At 36.3% G+C, this 18,083-nt stretch overlaps 1 protein-coding gene across 1 annotated transcript; it reads right to left on the bottom strand.

Annotated features, from left to right (window-relative positions):
- Window positions 1–15,357: 15,357 nt before the first annotated feature.
- On the bottom strand, window positions 15,358–16,053 carry LOC111395003. The gene is made up of 2 exons (XM_023021030.1): window positions 15,903–16,053; window positions 15,358–15,653 (listed from the first exon to the last, which is right to left on the bottom strand). The coding sequence occupies exons 1-2, from the start codon at window positions 16,051–16,053 to the stop codon at window positions 15,358–15,360; spliced, it is 447 nt and encodes a 148-aa protein (XP_022876798.1).
- Window positions 16,054–18,083: the final 2,030 nt, after the last annotated feature.

Genomic DNA, 18,083 nt, shown 5'->3' on the forward strand with positions numbered 1-18,083 from the left:
TAAAAGAAAGCAACATGAGTCCACTCGATTGCAAAGTCGGTAGAAAATTAATATAAATGTAAAGATTCTAATTAAAATACTTGTGTTTTTCAGTGCTCAACACACCATGATATGATGCAGTACAATAAAATAAATTGAGAATATGCATGTAAAAATCTAATGCTTCATAATAATGGCTTATAGGCTACATATATTCTTGCATATAAAATAATGATATCTATGGATGTTAGAATACCAGTTTAGTTAGCATTACTAAATAAGTCTAATTAAAGTTAAGTAGTTAAATGAATGAATACGAGATCCATTTAATTGGACTCATCCTTCCAACTGAATTAATGTCTTAGCATCAATATTGCTAAATGGGAATACGCAGCACCCAATTAAAAATAGTTTGGGAGTCATAAATTAGTCATAATTGGCTAAGATGTTTGAAAATATCCTATCTTAAATGTTGAGAAGATTAATTAATAAATATTTTAGCTCAAGTTAATATTTTAAATGAAATAATGCCTAATTTAACGTGTTATCTTAATAGATAAAAGTTTTAAATTCAAATTAATATTTCTAGTCTATAGAAATGAATTTTATCACCACACAAGAAATGCGTCGGAAGATAAATAACGTAAAAAAATAAATTTCAATTCTCTTGAATATTATTAAAATTTAAAGTTTCATCTCAAATAATCAACTTTACTAAGAGAATATTCTAAGCCCTTGTATGTTGATAATTATTTTATCGTAACTAATGCAAGATTTATCCATCAACACACTCTCGCAAGATAGTGAGTTGTTTTAGAGTTAGACGGATTGAATTGTTCTTTTGAGCTCAATGGACTTTGATGTGATATTTAGACTTGTAGTTCTATTTTAAAGGGTTAGCATATTACAAAGAGTAGCTTGCACGAAACATTTCTTTAGCAAATTCTAAAATTCAAATTTTTACTTATGTGGGCCTTCCAGATATTTTAACAAATTCTACTAAATTGATGCATTAATTGAAGCTAGAAAACTAGGTGGGATTTGATTGTTATTGCATGTTTTAGAAAATGATTATATTCAAGAGTCCGACCTATACTCCACGATCCTTTTATAACTTTTACACACCATTTATCCAATCGAAAATGTTGCACACTTTATGAGGCAGTTGACTTGCGTCCTAATTGGAATCCTTTTAGACACCTTTTTCGTCTATAATATGTGTTACCAATCATAATTTCGTTGTCTTTTAATGTTGTGTGCATCAACACATTCTTCACAATTAAATGGATTAACAAGAAGCCAAGCAGTAATGGAAATTAACTTCTTGAGTAGGATTAAGCCTTAACTTTGTAGAAGTGAACTTTTAGTGGGAGTATTTATCAAGAACGAAGGTAGCTTTGAATTGTAGATTTTAGGCTAGAGCTTCCATGGACAATATATCTAATCTTTAATTGACATTGCATGCCGCTAAAATGCAAGAATTTGGGCGTCTTTCGTTTATTGGCATTGACTTCGTATTGATTACAAATAATCGTTCACTTCACATCAAATTCATATGATCAGGAAGTGCAAGTCAATATCAAATTAGGGGCAAGCACAAAGCCTTAAATAATTGTTGAGATAACTAAGTGCAAGTCAATATCAAATTAGGGGCCAAGCACAAATCCTTAAATAATTGTTGAGATAACTATATATAGAAAATTAAGAAAGCAACTATACTCTCAACAAAAAAAGTCAACTATAATTGGGAATGAAAAAGAAAAGCAAGGCTACCTTTATGGACAGATGTAATACTATTTGTCAAAAGCAAATATCTCCACTGAAAAAGCTAGGATAAAGGGGCGTGTTTAACTTGTAGGGCCAAGTACAAATTGCTATTTATAAAAAAACACATGTCTTCACTTAAAAAGTTGCAATAGTAGGGTATAATTGACACGTTCATCAATCATGACCTACTATTTCTCATAAAAATATCCGCTTGTAAAGTTAAGATAAAGGGGTGTACTCGATTTTTATGGCCGATCATTACTATTATAAAAACATGAATCCCAACTTAAAAACGTGGGATGAAGGGATGTGGACGACTTGTGTAGCCATGCAAAGTTATTACTTCATAAAAAATATTTACTTGAGCCTCATTATCAAAAAACTCAAATTTTTTCAAATTTATTTTTAATCGCACATTCTCTCAATAAAATAATTTTACACATACGCCTAATTTTTTCTACTTTTTAATTATACATTCTCAAAAATATCATTATTACAAAATCTATTTTTTCAAAGAATGGGGCTCAAACATGACTGAATGAGCTAGAATAAATGGATGTACTCGACTTGCATGGCCGAGCACAAACAACTATACATTACAAAAACACAACTCTACACTTGGAAAGCAAATGTACTATCTTCAAAACTCTTGTTTAAACCATCAAGAAAAGGCTGACAGATAACCCCATTAAGAATAATGTTACTTGTAGGAGTTGCATAATAGTTTACATATTAGGTGTCAAAAAGAGAGGAATAACCTTTTTTTCTTTGTTGAAGAAATTCTGACCAAATCATAAATCACGATATTATGTGTACTTAAACCATTATGTACATGTAGCCGGTCCCATTAATGCCCAACTATGCATCAACCATTCTCTCCAATATCTTAACCATTAATGCTCCTGTTAAAGTTATGATGATGATAGTTAAGTAATAAGCCACCTTAAAAGACGACTAATTAATATTATGTCCATGTTCGAGTTACATTTGTAATACTCATTTTTTCCAAACTCGTTTCAATCCCATATTTCTTTAATAAAATAATTTTGCATGTAAACTAAAAAAATTTCTTACTTTACAATCACTCATTCTCTGAAAAGTCACTTTTTACAACTTTTTCTAAGAAAATGGGGGTTAAACAGTGGCTTCCATAATACTCAGCCATTAAGCAAACTTCAAGTAGGTTTACTTTCACTCACTCTATCTCTCTTCTTTTTGCTAAAGATACAGCAAAATCCTGCCCCATAAATTCCTCCTATTGCAAGCCATCTTCCTATTCATTTACTCCACAGCTTTTTTCATTCATATATGGTTACAATGTCTTCTACAGGAATGAGTTATGCTCATGTTTACGTGCAGCAGAAGAAACAAAAGCAAAAACTGATGAAAATGGAAGCGGAGAAAGCAAAGAGGGAAACTAAACGCGTCGCAGAAAAACTTACCGAGGAGGGTCAAGGCAGAATAAAAATGCCTGTATTTTCGTCCATCACCTCCGAAGAGAAGAAGTAGCAATTTTATCACAAGCTTCTCAAGTGTTCATGTAATTAAAGGGCTTCATCAATTGAAATTGAATTCTGCTAGAAAACAAGGATGTGTGTGTCAGTGTGTGTCAAGTAGTAGTAGTTGCTTAAGCTTTTTCCTTACCTCTTTCTTTCTTTTTTATGTAATAAAAAGGTAATTAATTTTTGTTTGAATTTAAGCACCCGACCAACCTCTACCTACAATTAGATAGCACGACAATCTTGAAAATACTTTTCAATAACTTCATTCTATTTGAATTGGCCCTTCTTCAATAGGTCTTAGACTTTGATGGCTTAGTAATCTTTTATGAGTTTCTCACAAGTGTCTTTATAATAATACCAACTAATGCTTGAGACAACCCTCAAGAATTTCATGCTGGTGGGAGGTGGCCACCGAGTCTTGCTCTCTATTTTCGGATTTATCTAAAGCAAGAACCTCTCCAGAAATTATAAGTTCCTAAAATCTATTTGCGATTGTCCAAAATTTATCTTTTGATGATTCAACATAATGCTTCTCTTTCCTCAATTGCAGAAGATGATGTAGCTTGAAAAATCCATTCGCTAATTAATTTTATGAGTAAAGTTGACATAAATGAATCTTGTCGTGTGTCGTGCTTTATTTTGGTTTGATTTCATTCATTTATAAAGATTACATTTAAAACGCACAAATTGCCTAATATATATAAGGAAATGATTCAATGGGCATCCATGTTTAGTGTATGTTAAGCACTGATTACGCTCAAAGAATAATGCGATAGTTGTAGCGCAGCTTTGGGGTGTCGATTCCACAGGAGGATGGACGAATTGTTTAAAGGATTTATCGAACTAGGATTTTGTAAATTATGTGAAAATAATTTGTCAATTGGAATCCGCCAAATACGGATATGCTCCCATGGGCTTTGGCAATATTGTTAATCAATTCCATAATGAGTGCCGTTTTATCAACTCCACCTCCTTATCAATACGTGAGATTAGTGAAGCGTCCGAATTCCTTCAATTGGATTGGATCATCAACATCAATAATTCATGACTTTTTGTTCAATTAGAGATTTTCATCCCAACTCTCTAGTAGGAAGATTTAATAATGAAGATCAATCAAATTTCAATTGTAATCCTAGGATCTAAACTTTGTAAACCATTTCCACACATGTTTATTGGACTAAGATTAAGAATCGGCCATATACGCAATGCATAAGGCAGTAAATAATCCACCAATAAAGTTGATTGAAATTGAAATTCAACAATTAGTTCAATTCCACAATAGAAAAACACATGATTGAGTCTATGAAGAATCTAGTAAAAGTTAAATCAATTCCAAAGTAAATTCATAAAAAAAAGTCTAGATCTAGAAGTTTTTGACAATAAAAATACCAATTTGCATGAATAAATGATGTGAAGTCACCAAATCCAATGAATTCCTTCGTAACTTCACCTAAGAATTTAGTTCTCCATCGAATTCTTTAGCCCAAGATGAGAGAAAATTATTATAGAGGTCAAGAAGAGACGTGTTCTGTCCAGTCTAGGGTTTAAAACCATGTGCTAAGTTGTTTCCAAAAAAGGTTGAACTGAATAAGGAAGCTAAATTTTCGGCTAGAATATTCTGTGCGACTATTTATAGTATTTTGCTCATAACTTTCCCTCCCGATGCTCAATTAAGGTAATTCAAAGTGTGTTGGAAATCTAACACAAAGGGTTACAAGTTTGATAGAAACAGGATTTTCAAAATTCGGACGTTTACTGGGTCAAAAGTTGATCTCAATCTTTGGTTGAAAATATGGAAAATCTTTATGTGGTTGGAATTTGAATTGTGAATATGTTATGACCATTGTTCACGAAATAATTCTTTCGATTTAAAACTACCGCAAGTGTACGGTTCGTAACAAGTAATAAAGTGGATTTTAAAAAGTCTGAATATCGTCCCGCAGAGATTTGAGTAGTTCAATTCTATATAATCTAGCCTTAACCGAATCTAATTGAGTGAAAATATGGTCTAAATGCAAAAAGCCCTAATTTCAATTAAAAACCCTAATTTCAACTAAAAACCCTAATTTCGAAATTTCTCTAATTAAACGACTTAAACACTCAAGTAAATGAAATTATGCAAATTCAAAAGCTAATTTATGGAAATGAATCAAACTAAAGTCACTAGGATCACGAATCCCCAATTGAAGTTATAAAAACCCTAATTTCATAAAATTGATGATTCGATGAAAATTTGCCAATTCAATGTTCCTAATTCTATCCAATATACTCTCTCGATATATATTAGACCTATTCTTGCACACCACCAGCCTATATCTCTATGGATGATGCAAACATACAAGAATGCATGTAGTTTTGTGAACAATTTAAGAATTGCATAAAGTATAGGGATATATCTCTATCCCCTATCAGACCCTATGTTAATTTACACCTTATCGAACCTATTCTACTTCTCTCAAATGTAAGAAATAAGTCATCAACACTCACACAATCATTGGCCGCTAATTGCGGAAGAAAATTAATGTATGTAAACCAATCAAATTATCCAAACGAGTCTTTATTTTAGATTTATGGAATATGGAATTAAAATAACAAACAACGGTTCATCAATCACCTAGTAATTGAAAACCTAGCCTAGAAGATTCATAATTACAAAAAAAAATGAAATTAATAAATAGAAAGAATAGCACCCGTATGAAAACTCTTGAAATCTTGAAATCTTGAATAAAACCTTGAAAACCCACTTGAATCTTTGTGAAATCGGCTTCAAGTTCATGTTCCTTGCCTCCAAAAGTTGTATTCTTCTTCTCCCTGGATGTTCTGCCCTATTTCTGATGAATTTTGGCTTTTATATCATGTCCTCACGGAGCCCCGAAAGAGTTTCAATTAAAAACGGAAGTTCAAATTTTTTTTTCGAACTTAAAGTCATGCGGCCGCATGGTTCAAATTTTCAGCCCAAAAAAATCCTTGCTAGATCATGTGCGGCTGCATGGTATAGTTACATGCGGCCGCAAGGTTGTAACTTTACAACCTTGTCATTTTGGTCCTTGAACTCCGTTTTCTCTTTTCTTGATCTCTTTTCTTTCTTTCCTTTATTCCATTATCAAATATTGACTCCTAATTGATGTTTGGATCAATCAATTCCTTGATCATTTGCTCAGCTCATCTTTTGATTAATTGCAATTTAGTCCTTCATCTTTCACTTTTCTTCAATTTAGTCCAATGTTACTTCTTTCTTTCTCCAATCGTCTTGTATCGTCCTCAATCTCATACTTGGTATATTTTCATTCTAATTCTGCAATTTAGCTCAGCTTCTCGATATTTGCACCTTTGGTCCCCGAACTATCGCTTTGTTCCGTTTTGGTCCTTTTTCGGCTCTTTTCTTCTGAATTCCATCTTTTCCATAGAAACACCTACATTGCATGAATTTAACGAGATTAAATCACAATTCAACTACTTTGTCCATGTTTAAGTCATGTTTGCGAGCTAAATAAGTGTGTAAAAACTCACTTATCAAATCCCCCAAACTTAAACTATTATTTGTCCTCAAACAATATAGTGACTTAATGCTAAAAAAACATGACTTAATAGCTTGCTGTGTCTCAGGATTGGACTTAGTAATAATCGAAACAATATCAAGAGTGCGAGATTTGAATCAACCTTTACTCAGCAAATGCAATACTCAACGTGTGTGTGTGAACTCATGCCAACATATCAAGCTTATGATTAGTTTATTCTAGACCCATAGTGGTCAAATTTATCCTTATGTCACTCAAGAGATACACAATCCCCAAATGTATTCTTTTCACATAATTTCTCCGGGGTGTATTATAAGGTTAGGAGTTTAAACAATTCTAATCCTTACCCTCTCTTAGTTTGGATAGATTTTATCATTACAAGTTCACATATCAACAAGTAGAGACTCTCCTTATTTTGATTGCTTCAACCTTTAGGATTAAACTAAGCTACTTGCCTCGCATTGAGGTTATAGTTCTATCAACCAAATGTCCAACGAGGGCTTTTTTTGTGTCATCTTCTCATTTGCTTTCTATATAACCCATGTAACAAGCTTTAGGCGATGACTCCCAAACCAGTTGGCTTTAGGGCACCAGGTTTTAAACCCTTGCAGTCTTATTCACTCGAGTTATAAAGGCTCGATAAGATGACTTTTTATCAATTCTCCTTTTTCTTGCTTTCCATATGACCCATGTAACGAGCTTTAGGCCGATGACTCCCAAACCAGTTGGTATTAGGGCATCAGGTTTTAAACCCTTACAGACTTACTTGCTCAAGTCATAAAGGCTTTTTGAGAGAAGTGATAATTTTTCACTTTTTACTTTATGCCCCTTCTTTGTTTTTCTAAACATTTGACATCTAAAACCATCCTCACTTAAAGCTTTCACCTATTTCTCACCTTTCGGATTTAAACAATCCACACATTATAATTTCATGCACGGAGCCCCCACTTATCTCCATGTTTTCCTACAATGGCTCAATCATCTCCAAACTATCTTAAAGTGATATTACGGGTTAATGTTATAAAGGGTTATTCTAGGTTTCTCCTAATTTATTCTAAAATTCCAATCAATAACTTAACACGTGACATGAGTGGCGTGCAAAAGAGTGTCAAGCAATGCATCAACAAGTATTAGCAAATTAAATCCTGCACTAAATCCATAGTTTCTAGCTTATACATGTCCAATAATCACGTCATAGCCGGCAAGGCTACCAAACCCACACAAGTATGCAAACGTTCATAAAGATTCACTCATCAAGCATGCATCATGCAAAAACTTGTCAAAATTAACGATGGATTGTGAATATGCAAAATAATTACATGCCGAATATTTGTTTGAAATTATGCTACCATCCCCAAACATGCTACCATCCCCAAACTTGTACAATACATTGTCCTCAATGTAAAATGTAAAGTTAAAATGGCAGAATTTAAAACATGGACACAACTTGGCAATAAGAGATTAACAAAACTCCCATGATCAATTCGGTGGCTGTGGTGTGAAGCTGGGATCCGCAGCATCATCTTCAGGAGGAGATGGGGGGTGAGATAGGACTTGTCTCAGCAACTCGGACTAGTGTGCTTGCTCGGTCTGAATGGCTTGAAGACTACTTTCCATATTTCCCAAGCAATCCCAAGTTTCGTTCACACACCACTGTATGTCATCCATTCTCCCAGCGTACATGTTGAACCTACCATTCATAGTCTCTACTTCCCTTCTTGCAGCTGTGGCTTCATTCAAAGCACCTTTTGTATAGTCCCAAGAGGAGTAGAGGTCTCTCTGCACTTTTTCAACAGTGGTGGTCATCGTCTCGAACCTCTGCTGGAGATTTTGTATATCCTTGCTAGTTCCAGTGGTTGTGGCAAATATCTGTCGAAGTAGCTGTGAATCTATCTCAACTGGTTGTGGCGGGGCTTGTGGTAAGCGTAAATCTTCAGTAGCTTGTCCTTCTTCCTGCGCATTTTGTCTTTGCTGCTCAAGTCTGTCTTGTTCTCTCTTCCTTACCCTAGCTCGTTCCTGAGCTTCAAATGTAGTGGCCTTTATCAATGGGCTTGATTTCTCAGGCATCTCCCCTGCCTCAACTGTAACACCGGCGGCAAGACATATCCCGCTAATCAGACTAGGGAAAATCATCGACGACTGCCTATCTCCCCAGGTTCCCAAATTTTGTATCTGGTAAAAAATAAGAGTAGCCAAATCAACTTTGCATCCCCGGACTAAATGATATATGAACCCAGCAGTTTGATCCGTGAAAGTAGTCTAATGCGATGTGGGTTCGATATTATGGCACATGAAGACCTAAAGGATGGTTATGGAGGGAGTAAGCTCAATTTGATGCCACTCTGCAGTGGGTAGGGGCCAAGCGTTCTCTCTTCCCAAGAGAACCTCCGCCACTTCATTCCAATTGAATTGAGTGGGAATCGGGACCACATTGTCCAAATTAAGATTGTAGAAGTCATGAATGATGGCTGGGGAGAACATTATCCACTTACCTCGCACCCACGTCTGGTGTAAGTGTTCAGAACCCGGAGTCTCAATTTCACTATTAAAGTTTGCATAAAATTCGTGGACTATACTTTCATAAACTGGGTGTGGCTTTTCTACATTCTTCTCCCATCCACAAATTTGTATCAGATTTGTCAACTCAAAACCACGAAAATCATCTAATCGGACCTGTCTCTCTGGTATCATGCCCCAATGGCGTATTATGTTTTCATATCAAGCTAATGTTTCGACATCACGAAATCTTCGCACACCTCCTATTAGCTCTCTGGTGCAGGCTGTGCCGAAGGAGGAACCAATTTTTTCTTTACCTTTTGATGTTCTCTTCGACGGCATCCTACACAAATAAGGAACAAAGTGTATCAAGTTCTTGAAATAAGAAAACGTGAAGGCTATCATTGTCATGCAAGAATCGGCCAAACTTTCTTTAAAATGTGTGCAATATTCAATGCATGGAAGTCAATGTAACATCAATATTGCATTAATAAGAAAAACTCAAAACTATGGCTCTAACATACACTTTTTTGAAAATTCGACCCATGATTAAGTGACCAACTTTAGCCCCGAGCATCATCGAGAAATATTAAAATTTCCTCGAACAAGGTCCACGCATATGAAAGTACTCATTGTGGTCTAGCATATATCCAAATTTCACTACAATCGGAGGTCGTTTGGTTAGGAAAATACATGGATGAAGTTAGTGACGTGAGTTGACATGGCTTAGCAATTTATGTAGTTATGTGCACATATATGTGAGGCTAACGTTTTCCAATGAAATTCCATGAGATTTCTCGCCTCGTACGCCTCACATTAACGATGTAAATCATCACACAATTGAAAAGTTCAAAATTTCGAATCATATGTCTCATTGACATTTAATCGAACACGTTGTGTGCATTGGAAATTTCCTTCACTTTGCTTTTGATTTACACTTAGGGCTAGTCCACAAATCACAATTCAATCACAATTCAACACTTACCCAACTCGAAAATGGCAATAACATCAAAGAATAGCTTCAAACTTTGCATAGAAAGTAAATTTCTTACCTTTAGAGTTTTGTGAGATGAAATTGGAGAGTATGCTTCAAAATTTCTTGATAACAATGTCAATGATGTGAATAATGATAAGTGTGTCGGTGATTTATTGTATGTGAAGGTGAATTTGAGGGAGGAAAATTGGGGTGTTCGTGTGAGAGTGAGTTTGGGAAAAAAAAGAAAAAATTAGTGGGTTGTAATGGCAAGTGACAGGTTAATACCTATCACTTATACACCATGCGGCCGCATGGTGTAGGAAATTTGGGGTTTTAATTTTCGATTTGTCCATGCGGCCGCATGGACCAAGCCAATTTTTTTTGTTTTTTTTAAAACTAAAGCAAACTTACAATTATACCCCAAACACACCTTGAAATTAAAAAAAAAAAATCCCTGAAATTGGTTTTCAATTTCAAAATTGACTCGACTCTACATATTCGATATATTATTTTTTTTTTAAAAACTCGAAAAATAAAACGAACGACTTTGAACCATGAAATTCATTACTTCACACTCGAACACTCAAAACACTTTCTTTATCCCCGACTCATGCAACTATAAACGTGTAGTGCCTAAACTATCATGTGTGAATGATCGATGACTTGATAAAACATACGAAATGTAAACAAATTTCTAAACAAATGCAATAAAATAAATTGAAGGATACAGTGGGTTGCCTCCCACCCAACGCTAGTTTATGGTCGATAGCTCGACTTTCCTGCATCTTCTTCACGTTGGGTTGTTGAGTTGCACAGTGGACTTCTGCTTAGGAAAATTACAGCCCCAATAGTGTTTCAGCCTTTGCCCATTGACGATGAAAGTGCCTTTGGTCTCGTGACTCATTTCAATAGCCCCATATTGCATCACCTTAGTTATGGCACCTTAGTTATGGTATAGGGACCCGACCACCTTGTTCTTAGCTTTCCTGGGAAGAGTTTGAGTCTAGAATTGTACAATTACACTTTCTGCCCAACTTCAAACTCTGGCCTCTGAATGTTTAAATCATGACATCTCTTGGTGCGCTCTTTGATCAACTTTGAGTTCTCGTAAGCTTCCATTCTCATCTCATCCAATTCATTAAGTTGTAGCAGTCGTTTTTCACCAGCAGGTTTGAGATCCATATTCAACTGTTTCATAGCCCAATATGCTCGATGCTCCAACTCCAATGGTAGATGACACGCTTTCCCAAAAATCAGGCGGTATGGAGACATTCCTATTGGTATCTTAAATGCTGTTCTGTATGTCCACAGTACATCGTCCAAATTCTTAGACCAATCTTTTCGGGATGAGTTCACTGTAACTTCCAGTATTCTCTTTAACCGCCTGTTCGAAACTTCAACTTGCCCATTGGTTTGTGGATGATATGGAGTTGCTACTTTATATTTTACCACATATTTGTTCAACAGCTGCTCTAATTGACGATTTATGAAGTGTTTGCCTCCATCACTTATTATTACCCTCAGTGTACCATATCTTGTGAATATGTACTTCTTCAAGAACTCTATCACCACTTTCGCGTCATTAGTAGACAATGCAATAGCTTCCACCCACTTAGAGACATAGTCAACGGCCACCAAGATATATTGATTTGAGTACGATGGGGGAAAAGGTCCCATGAAGTCTATTCCCTATACATCAAATATTTCAACCTCCAAGATGTAATTTAGTGGCATCTCATTTCTTCTTGAGATATTTCCAGTTTGTTGACATTTATCGCATCTCTTCACATACTCGAACGTGTCTCTGAATAAAGTAGGCCAATAGAAACCCGACTGTAGTATCTTTGCAGCAATCTTTGAAGCTCCAAAATGCCCAGCATATGCAAAAGAGTGACAATGTTCTAGAATCTTAGGTATTTCATCTTCAAGAATACATCTTCTGATTATCTGATCTGCGCCTCTTCTGTAGAGAATAGGATCTTCCCAAAAGTAATACTTCAGCTCTGCGAAGAACTTCTTTCTTTGATGGCTAGAATAGTCTGGTGGCGGGATGGACTTAGCAAGGTAGTTAAAGATATCAGCGTACCATGGGACTATTTCTACTCCAAAAATTTGCTCATCTGGAAAGATTTCATTGATGTCAACTAACATCTCAGGTTCATCCCGTTCCAATCTTGATAGGTGGTCGGCTACCACATTTTCACTGCCCTTCTTATCCTTGATCTCAATATCAAACTCTTGCAACAATAATATCCAACGGATCAATCTCGGCTTAGCATCCTTCTTTGTCATAAGATACTTCAGAGCAGCATGATCTGTGTAGACGATAATCTTAGACCCAACAAGATACAATCTGAACTTGTCGAATGCATAAACCGCAGCTAGCAATTCCTTCTCGGTCGTAGCATAGTTGATATGGGCATCGTTCAAAGTTCTAATTGCATAGTATATCACATGAAAGATTTTATTCTTTGTTTGTCCCAATACCGCACCAACTGCATGATCAATCGCATCGCACATTAGCTCAAAAGGCAAATCCCAATCAGGTGACACAATCACAAGCGCTGTTGTGAGTTTTTCCTTCAAAGTATTGAACGCTATCAAGCATTCCTCATTAAACTCAAAAGATACTTTTTTCATTAGCAAGTTGAACAGAGGCTTGGTCATTCTAGAGAAATCCTTTATAAACCTCCTGTAAAATCCTGCATGCCCAAGGAAACTTCGAACTCCTTTTACTGATGTAGGTGGTGGTAATTTCTCAATAACCTGAATTTTCGCCTTATCCACCTCTATCCCCTTTGCCGATATTCTACGTCCCAAGACTATTCCCTCTTGAACCATGAAATGATATTTCTCCCAGTTCAATACTAAGTTCGTTTCTCTGCATCTTTGCAAAACCAAATTTAAGTGATCCAAACACTCATCAAATGAGGTCCCAAAGACAGAGAAGTGATCCATAAAGATTTCAATGAATTTCTCTACCATATTTGAGAAAATTACCATCATGCATCGTTGAAATGTAGCAGGAGCGTTGCAAAGTCCAAATGACATTCTTAGGTATGCAAAGGTACCATAGGGACATGTGAAAGTGATCTTCTCCTGATCATCCGGTGCCACTGCTATCTGATTATAACCTGAATACCTATCTAGAAAATAGTAGTGGGAATGGCTTACCAATCTCTCCAACATCTGGTCTATAAATGGAAGAGGGAAGTGGTCTTTCCTTGTAGCAGTATTTAGTTTGCGGTAATCAATGCAAACTCTCCACCCTGTTAATGTCCTTGTCGGAATCAACTCGTTCTTTTCATTCTGAGCCACTATAATTCCTTCTTTCTTGGGTACAACTTGCACTGGACTAGTCCATTTACTATCTAATATCAGGTAGATTATTCCAGCATCCAGAAGTTTGATCACCTCAGCTCTTACTACCTCTTTCATGTTTGGGTTTAGCCTTCTTTGACTTTCAACTGTTGGTCGAAAATTCTCCTCTATGAGAACTTTATGCATACATAAGGAAGGGCTGATCCCTTTGATATCAGCTATGGTCTACCCAATTGCTTGCTTGTTATCTCGAAGCACCCTAAGCAATTTTTCCTCCGCCACTTCACTAACCATGTTTGAAATTATCACTGGAAGTGTATTGGACTCCCCCAAATATGCATATCTTAAGTGTGGGGACAGCTGCTTAAGTTCCAACTTTGGTGGCTTCAGAATAGATGGCTATGATTTCTTTGGCCCTGTCCCAAGCTCCTCAAAGTATCGTTTCCGCCTGTATGGTGGGTTGGACACCAAAAATCTTGCACACATTTCTATGTCTTCAGAATCAGAATTTGTGGATTTAGAATATGCAATGCAAGCCTCCAATGCATCTGATGGGTTTTGCAGTTTAAATGACTCTTCAATCATTTTATCAATCATGTCAACCCTGAAACACCTGTCAGTCTCTATTGGCAGTTTCATGGCCTTGAAGACATTAAATGAAACCTGTTCTTCTCCCAATCTCAGTATTAACTGCCCATTCTGAACGTCGATCAAAGCTCTGTCTGTGGCTAAGAATGGTCTGCCTAGTATTAAAGGAATATCTTTATCTTCTTCCATATCCAGAATCAGAAAGTCTGTTGGGAATATAAACTTTTCCACTTTAACCAACACGTCTTCAATTATTCCTCGTGGATGTGTTAATGATCTGTCAGCCAGATATAAGGTCATCGTGGTAGCTTTAGCTTTTCCCAATCCTAATTTCCTGAAAAAAGACAATGGTATTAAGTTAATACTTGCACCAAGATCACATAAAGCTTTATCAAAATAAAATTCACCAATGGTATAAGGGACAGTGAAACTCCCTGGATTTTTCAATTTTGGCGGGAGCTTTCTCTGGATCCTGGTACTGCACTCCTCTGTTAGCATAACTGTCTCGTGATCTCCTAGCTTCCTTTTGTTTGATAGGATGTCTTTCAGGAAATTTACATAGCTAGGCATCTAAACCAGTGCTTCAGGAAATGGGATGTTGATATGGAGCTTCTTGAAGACCTCGAGAAACTTCTTGTGTTGCTGTTCCATCTTTTGCTTCTTCAGCCTCTGTGGGAACGGTATGGGTGGCTCATAGGGGTTCACAGCTACAGTTTCTTTATCCCTTGAGTTTTCTTTATTTGCTCTCGGTGTTGGTTCTTCTGTCTGTTCTTCTTGCTCGAAAATCTCTTCTACTTCAGGAGACACATCTTCTCCGTTTGCCACGGGATTATTCACTTGTCTCTCAAGCAATTCCACTCCACTTCTCGTTGTTATAGCCTTTGTATGCTCTTTCGGATTGACTTTTGTGTTACTTGGCAGGCTGCCTGGTGCTCTACCTGTTAATGCAATTGCCATCTGTCCTATCTCAGTTTCTAAATTCTTAATGGCTGCATTCTGGTCCTGAAGAGTGGCTTCTATCTTCTTCATGAATTGGTTGTTCGCCTCCATATATTGGTTGGTCTGTTCCATGAATTTGCCGAACATTTCTTCCAATTGAGGCTTCTTCTCTTGCTGTTGATATTACCCTTGTGGCCTGTTCTAATTTTGGTTGCTCTAAGAAAAGTTGGGGTGCTTTTTCCAGTTTGGGTTGAAGGTCTCTCCATACACATTATTCTGGCAGGCGTTGTCCCCATTGAGCAAAATCTGCTTGCTCTTTTCCTTGTGTCAAAATTGGGCATTCTGCTGTCACATGCTCAGCTCCGCATTCCTCACAATTTGCCTTCTTCACCTGCGCTGCATTAGCTGACTGGGTAATGTTTTCAACCTTGTGAAATAAGGAATCAATCTTAGCAAATAACGCTGAATATACATCCACTTTATAAACTCTTGGTGTCTTCTTTGGTACTGCTTGTTCCATGGTCCACATTGCTAAGGTTGTAGCCATTGTCTCATATAACTTCAATGCTTCATCAATTGTTTTTGTGGACAATGACCCATTAGCTGAAGAGTCGACCATGCTCTTGAAAGCTGGAAGTAGCCCTGCATAAAAATATTGGACCTGAAGTCCCTTGCTAATCCCGTGGTGCGGACACTTCCTTAGTAGATTTTTGAATTTGTTCCAAGCCTTATCAAAATTTTCAGATTCACCTTGCCTGAAGATAGATATGTCGTGCTTTAGCTTTGCAATCTTGGCCGGTGGGAAGAACTTAGTACAGAACTTCTGAGCTAGGTCATTCCAGGTAGTAATGCTGGCTATCGGCTGAGAATCAAGCCATTCAATCGCCTTGTCCCGCAGAGTATGTGGAAACAATCTTAATCTTATGGCGTTGTCAGAGATTCCTTGATATCTGAAGTGCTGGCACATCTCTAAGAAGTGCGAGACGTGCGTGTGTGGATTCTCTTCAATTCTTCCATAAAACTGATGTCCGTTCTGGAACAGTTGTATCATATTTGTCTTCAACTGGAAATTTGGCTGCCCGAACGGTGGATACACAATGCTGGACTGGCTTTGAATGATTTGAGGGGTCATGAACTCTCCAACGAGCATGTTTCCTTTATCTTCTTCCCCTCTTTCATTGGCTTGTACAACAGGATTGTGTTGTACGTTCTCCATCTGATTTCTCGCTGTTCTGTTTTCTCTCTGCATTCTTCTAAAACTTCGTTCGATCTCTAGGTCGGCTGGGAGTAGATTTCCTTCAGCAGATCTTGGCATGCAATTCTGCAATAGAATTCAATTTAAAGACCTAAATAACTAAAATATGCACTTATGTAATATAACTAACTAGAAATAAAATAGAATGAACTAAAATAAATTAAAAATAAAAAGTTCGAATTAATGCTAAATTGAATAAAATTAAACGAATACTCAATCCCTGGCAACAGCGCCAAAAACTTGTTCACGAAATAATTCTTTCGATTTAAAACTACCGCAAGTGTACGGTTCGTAACAAGTAATAAAGTGGATTTTAAAAAGTCCGAATATCGTCCCTCAGAGATTGAGTAGTTCAATTCTATATAATCTAGCCTTAACCGAATCTAATTAAGTGAAAATATGGTCTAAATGCAAAAAGCCCTAATTTCAATTAAAAACCCTAATTTCAACTAAAAATCCTAATTTCAATTGAAAACCCTAATTTCTCAATTAGAAACCCTAATTTCGAAATTTCTCTAATTAAACGACTTAAACACTCAAGTAAATGAAATTATGCAAATTCAAAAGCTAATTTATGGAAATGAATCAAACTAAAGTCACTAGGATCGCGAATCCCCAATTGAAGTTATAAAAACCCTAATTTCTTAAAATTAATGATTCGATGAAAATTTGCCAATTCAATGTTCCTAATTCTATCCAATATACTCTCTCGATATATATTAGACCTATTCTTGCACACCACCAGCCTATATCTCTATGAATGATGCAAACATACAAGAATGCATGTAGTTTTGTGAACAATTTAAGAATTACATAAAGCATAGGGGTATATCTCTATCCCCTATCGGACCATATGTTAATTTACACCTTATCGAACCTATTCCACTTCTCTCGAATGTAAGAAATAAGTCATCAACACTCACACAATCATTGACCACTAATTGCGGAAGAAAATTAATGCATGTAAACCAATCAAATTATCCAAACGAGTCTTTATATTAAATTTATGGAATATTGAATTAAAATAACAAACAACGGTTCATCGATCACCTAGTAATTGAAAACCTATAACTACAGAAAAAACGAAATTAATAAATAGAAAGAATAGCACCCGTATGAAAATTCTTGAAATCTTAAATAAAACTTTGAAAACCTGCTTGAATCCTTGTGAAATTGACTTCAAGTTCGTGTTTCTTGTCTCCAAAAGTTGTATTCTTCTTCTCCCTGGACGTTCTGCCCTATTTCTGATGAATTTTGGCTTTTATATCATGTCCTCACGGAGCGCCGAAAGAGTTTCAATTAAAAACGGAAGTTCAGATTTTTTTTCGAACTTAAAGCCATGCGGCCGCATGGTTCAAATTTTCAGCCCAAAAAAATCCCTGCTAGATCATGTGCGGTCGCATGGTATAGTTACATGCGGCCGCAAGGTTGTAACTTTACAACCTTGTCATTTTGGTCCCTGAACTCTGTTTTCTCTTTTCTTAATCTCTTTTCTTTCTTTCCTTTGTTCCATTATCAAATATTTACTCCTATTTGATGTTTGGGTCAATCAATTCCTTGATCATTTGCTCGGCTCATCTTTTGATTAATTGCAATTTAGTCCTTCATCTTTCACTTTTCTTCAATTTAGTCCAATGTTACTTCTTTCTTCCTCCAATCGTCTTGTATCATCCTCAATTTCATACTTGGTATATTTTCATTCTAACTCTGCACTTTAGCTCAATTTTCCAATATTTGCACCT

This window comes from Olea europaea, chromosome 6 (assembly GCF_002742605.1).
Source record: "Olea europaea var. sylvestris chromosome 6, O_europaea_v1, whole genome shotgun sequence".
NCBI lineage: Eukaryota > Viridiplantae > Streptophyta > Magnoliopsida > Lamiales > Oleaceae > Olea > Olea europaea.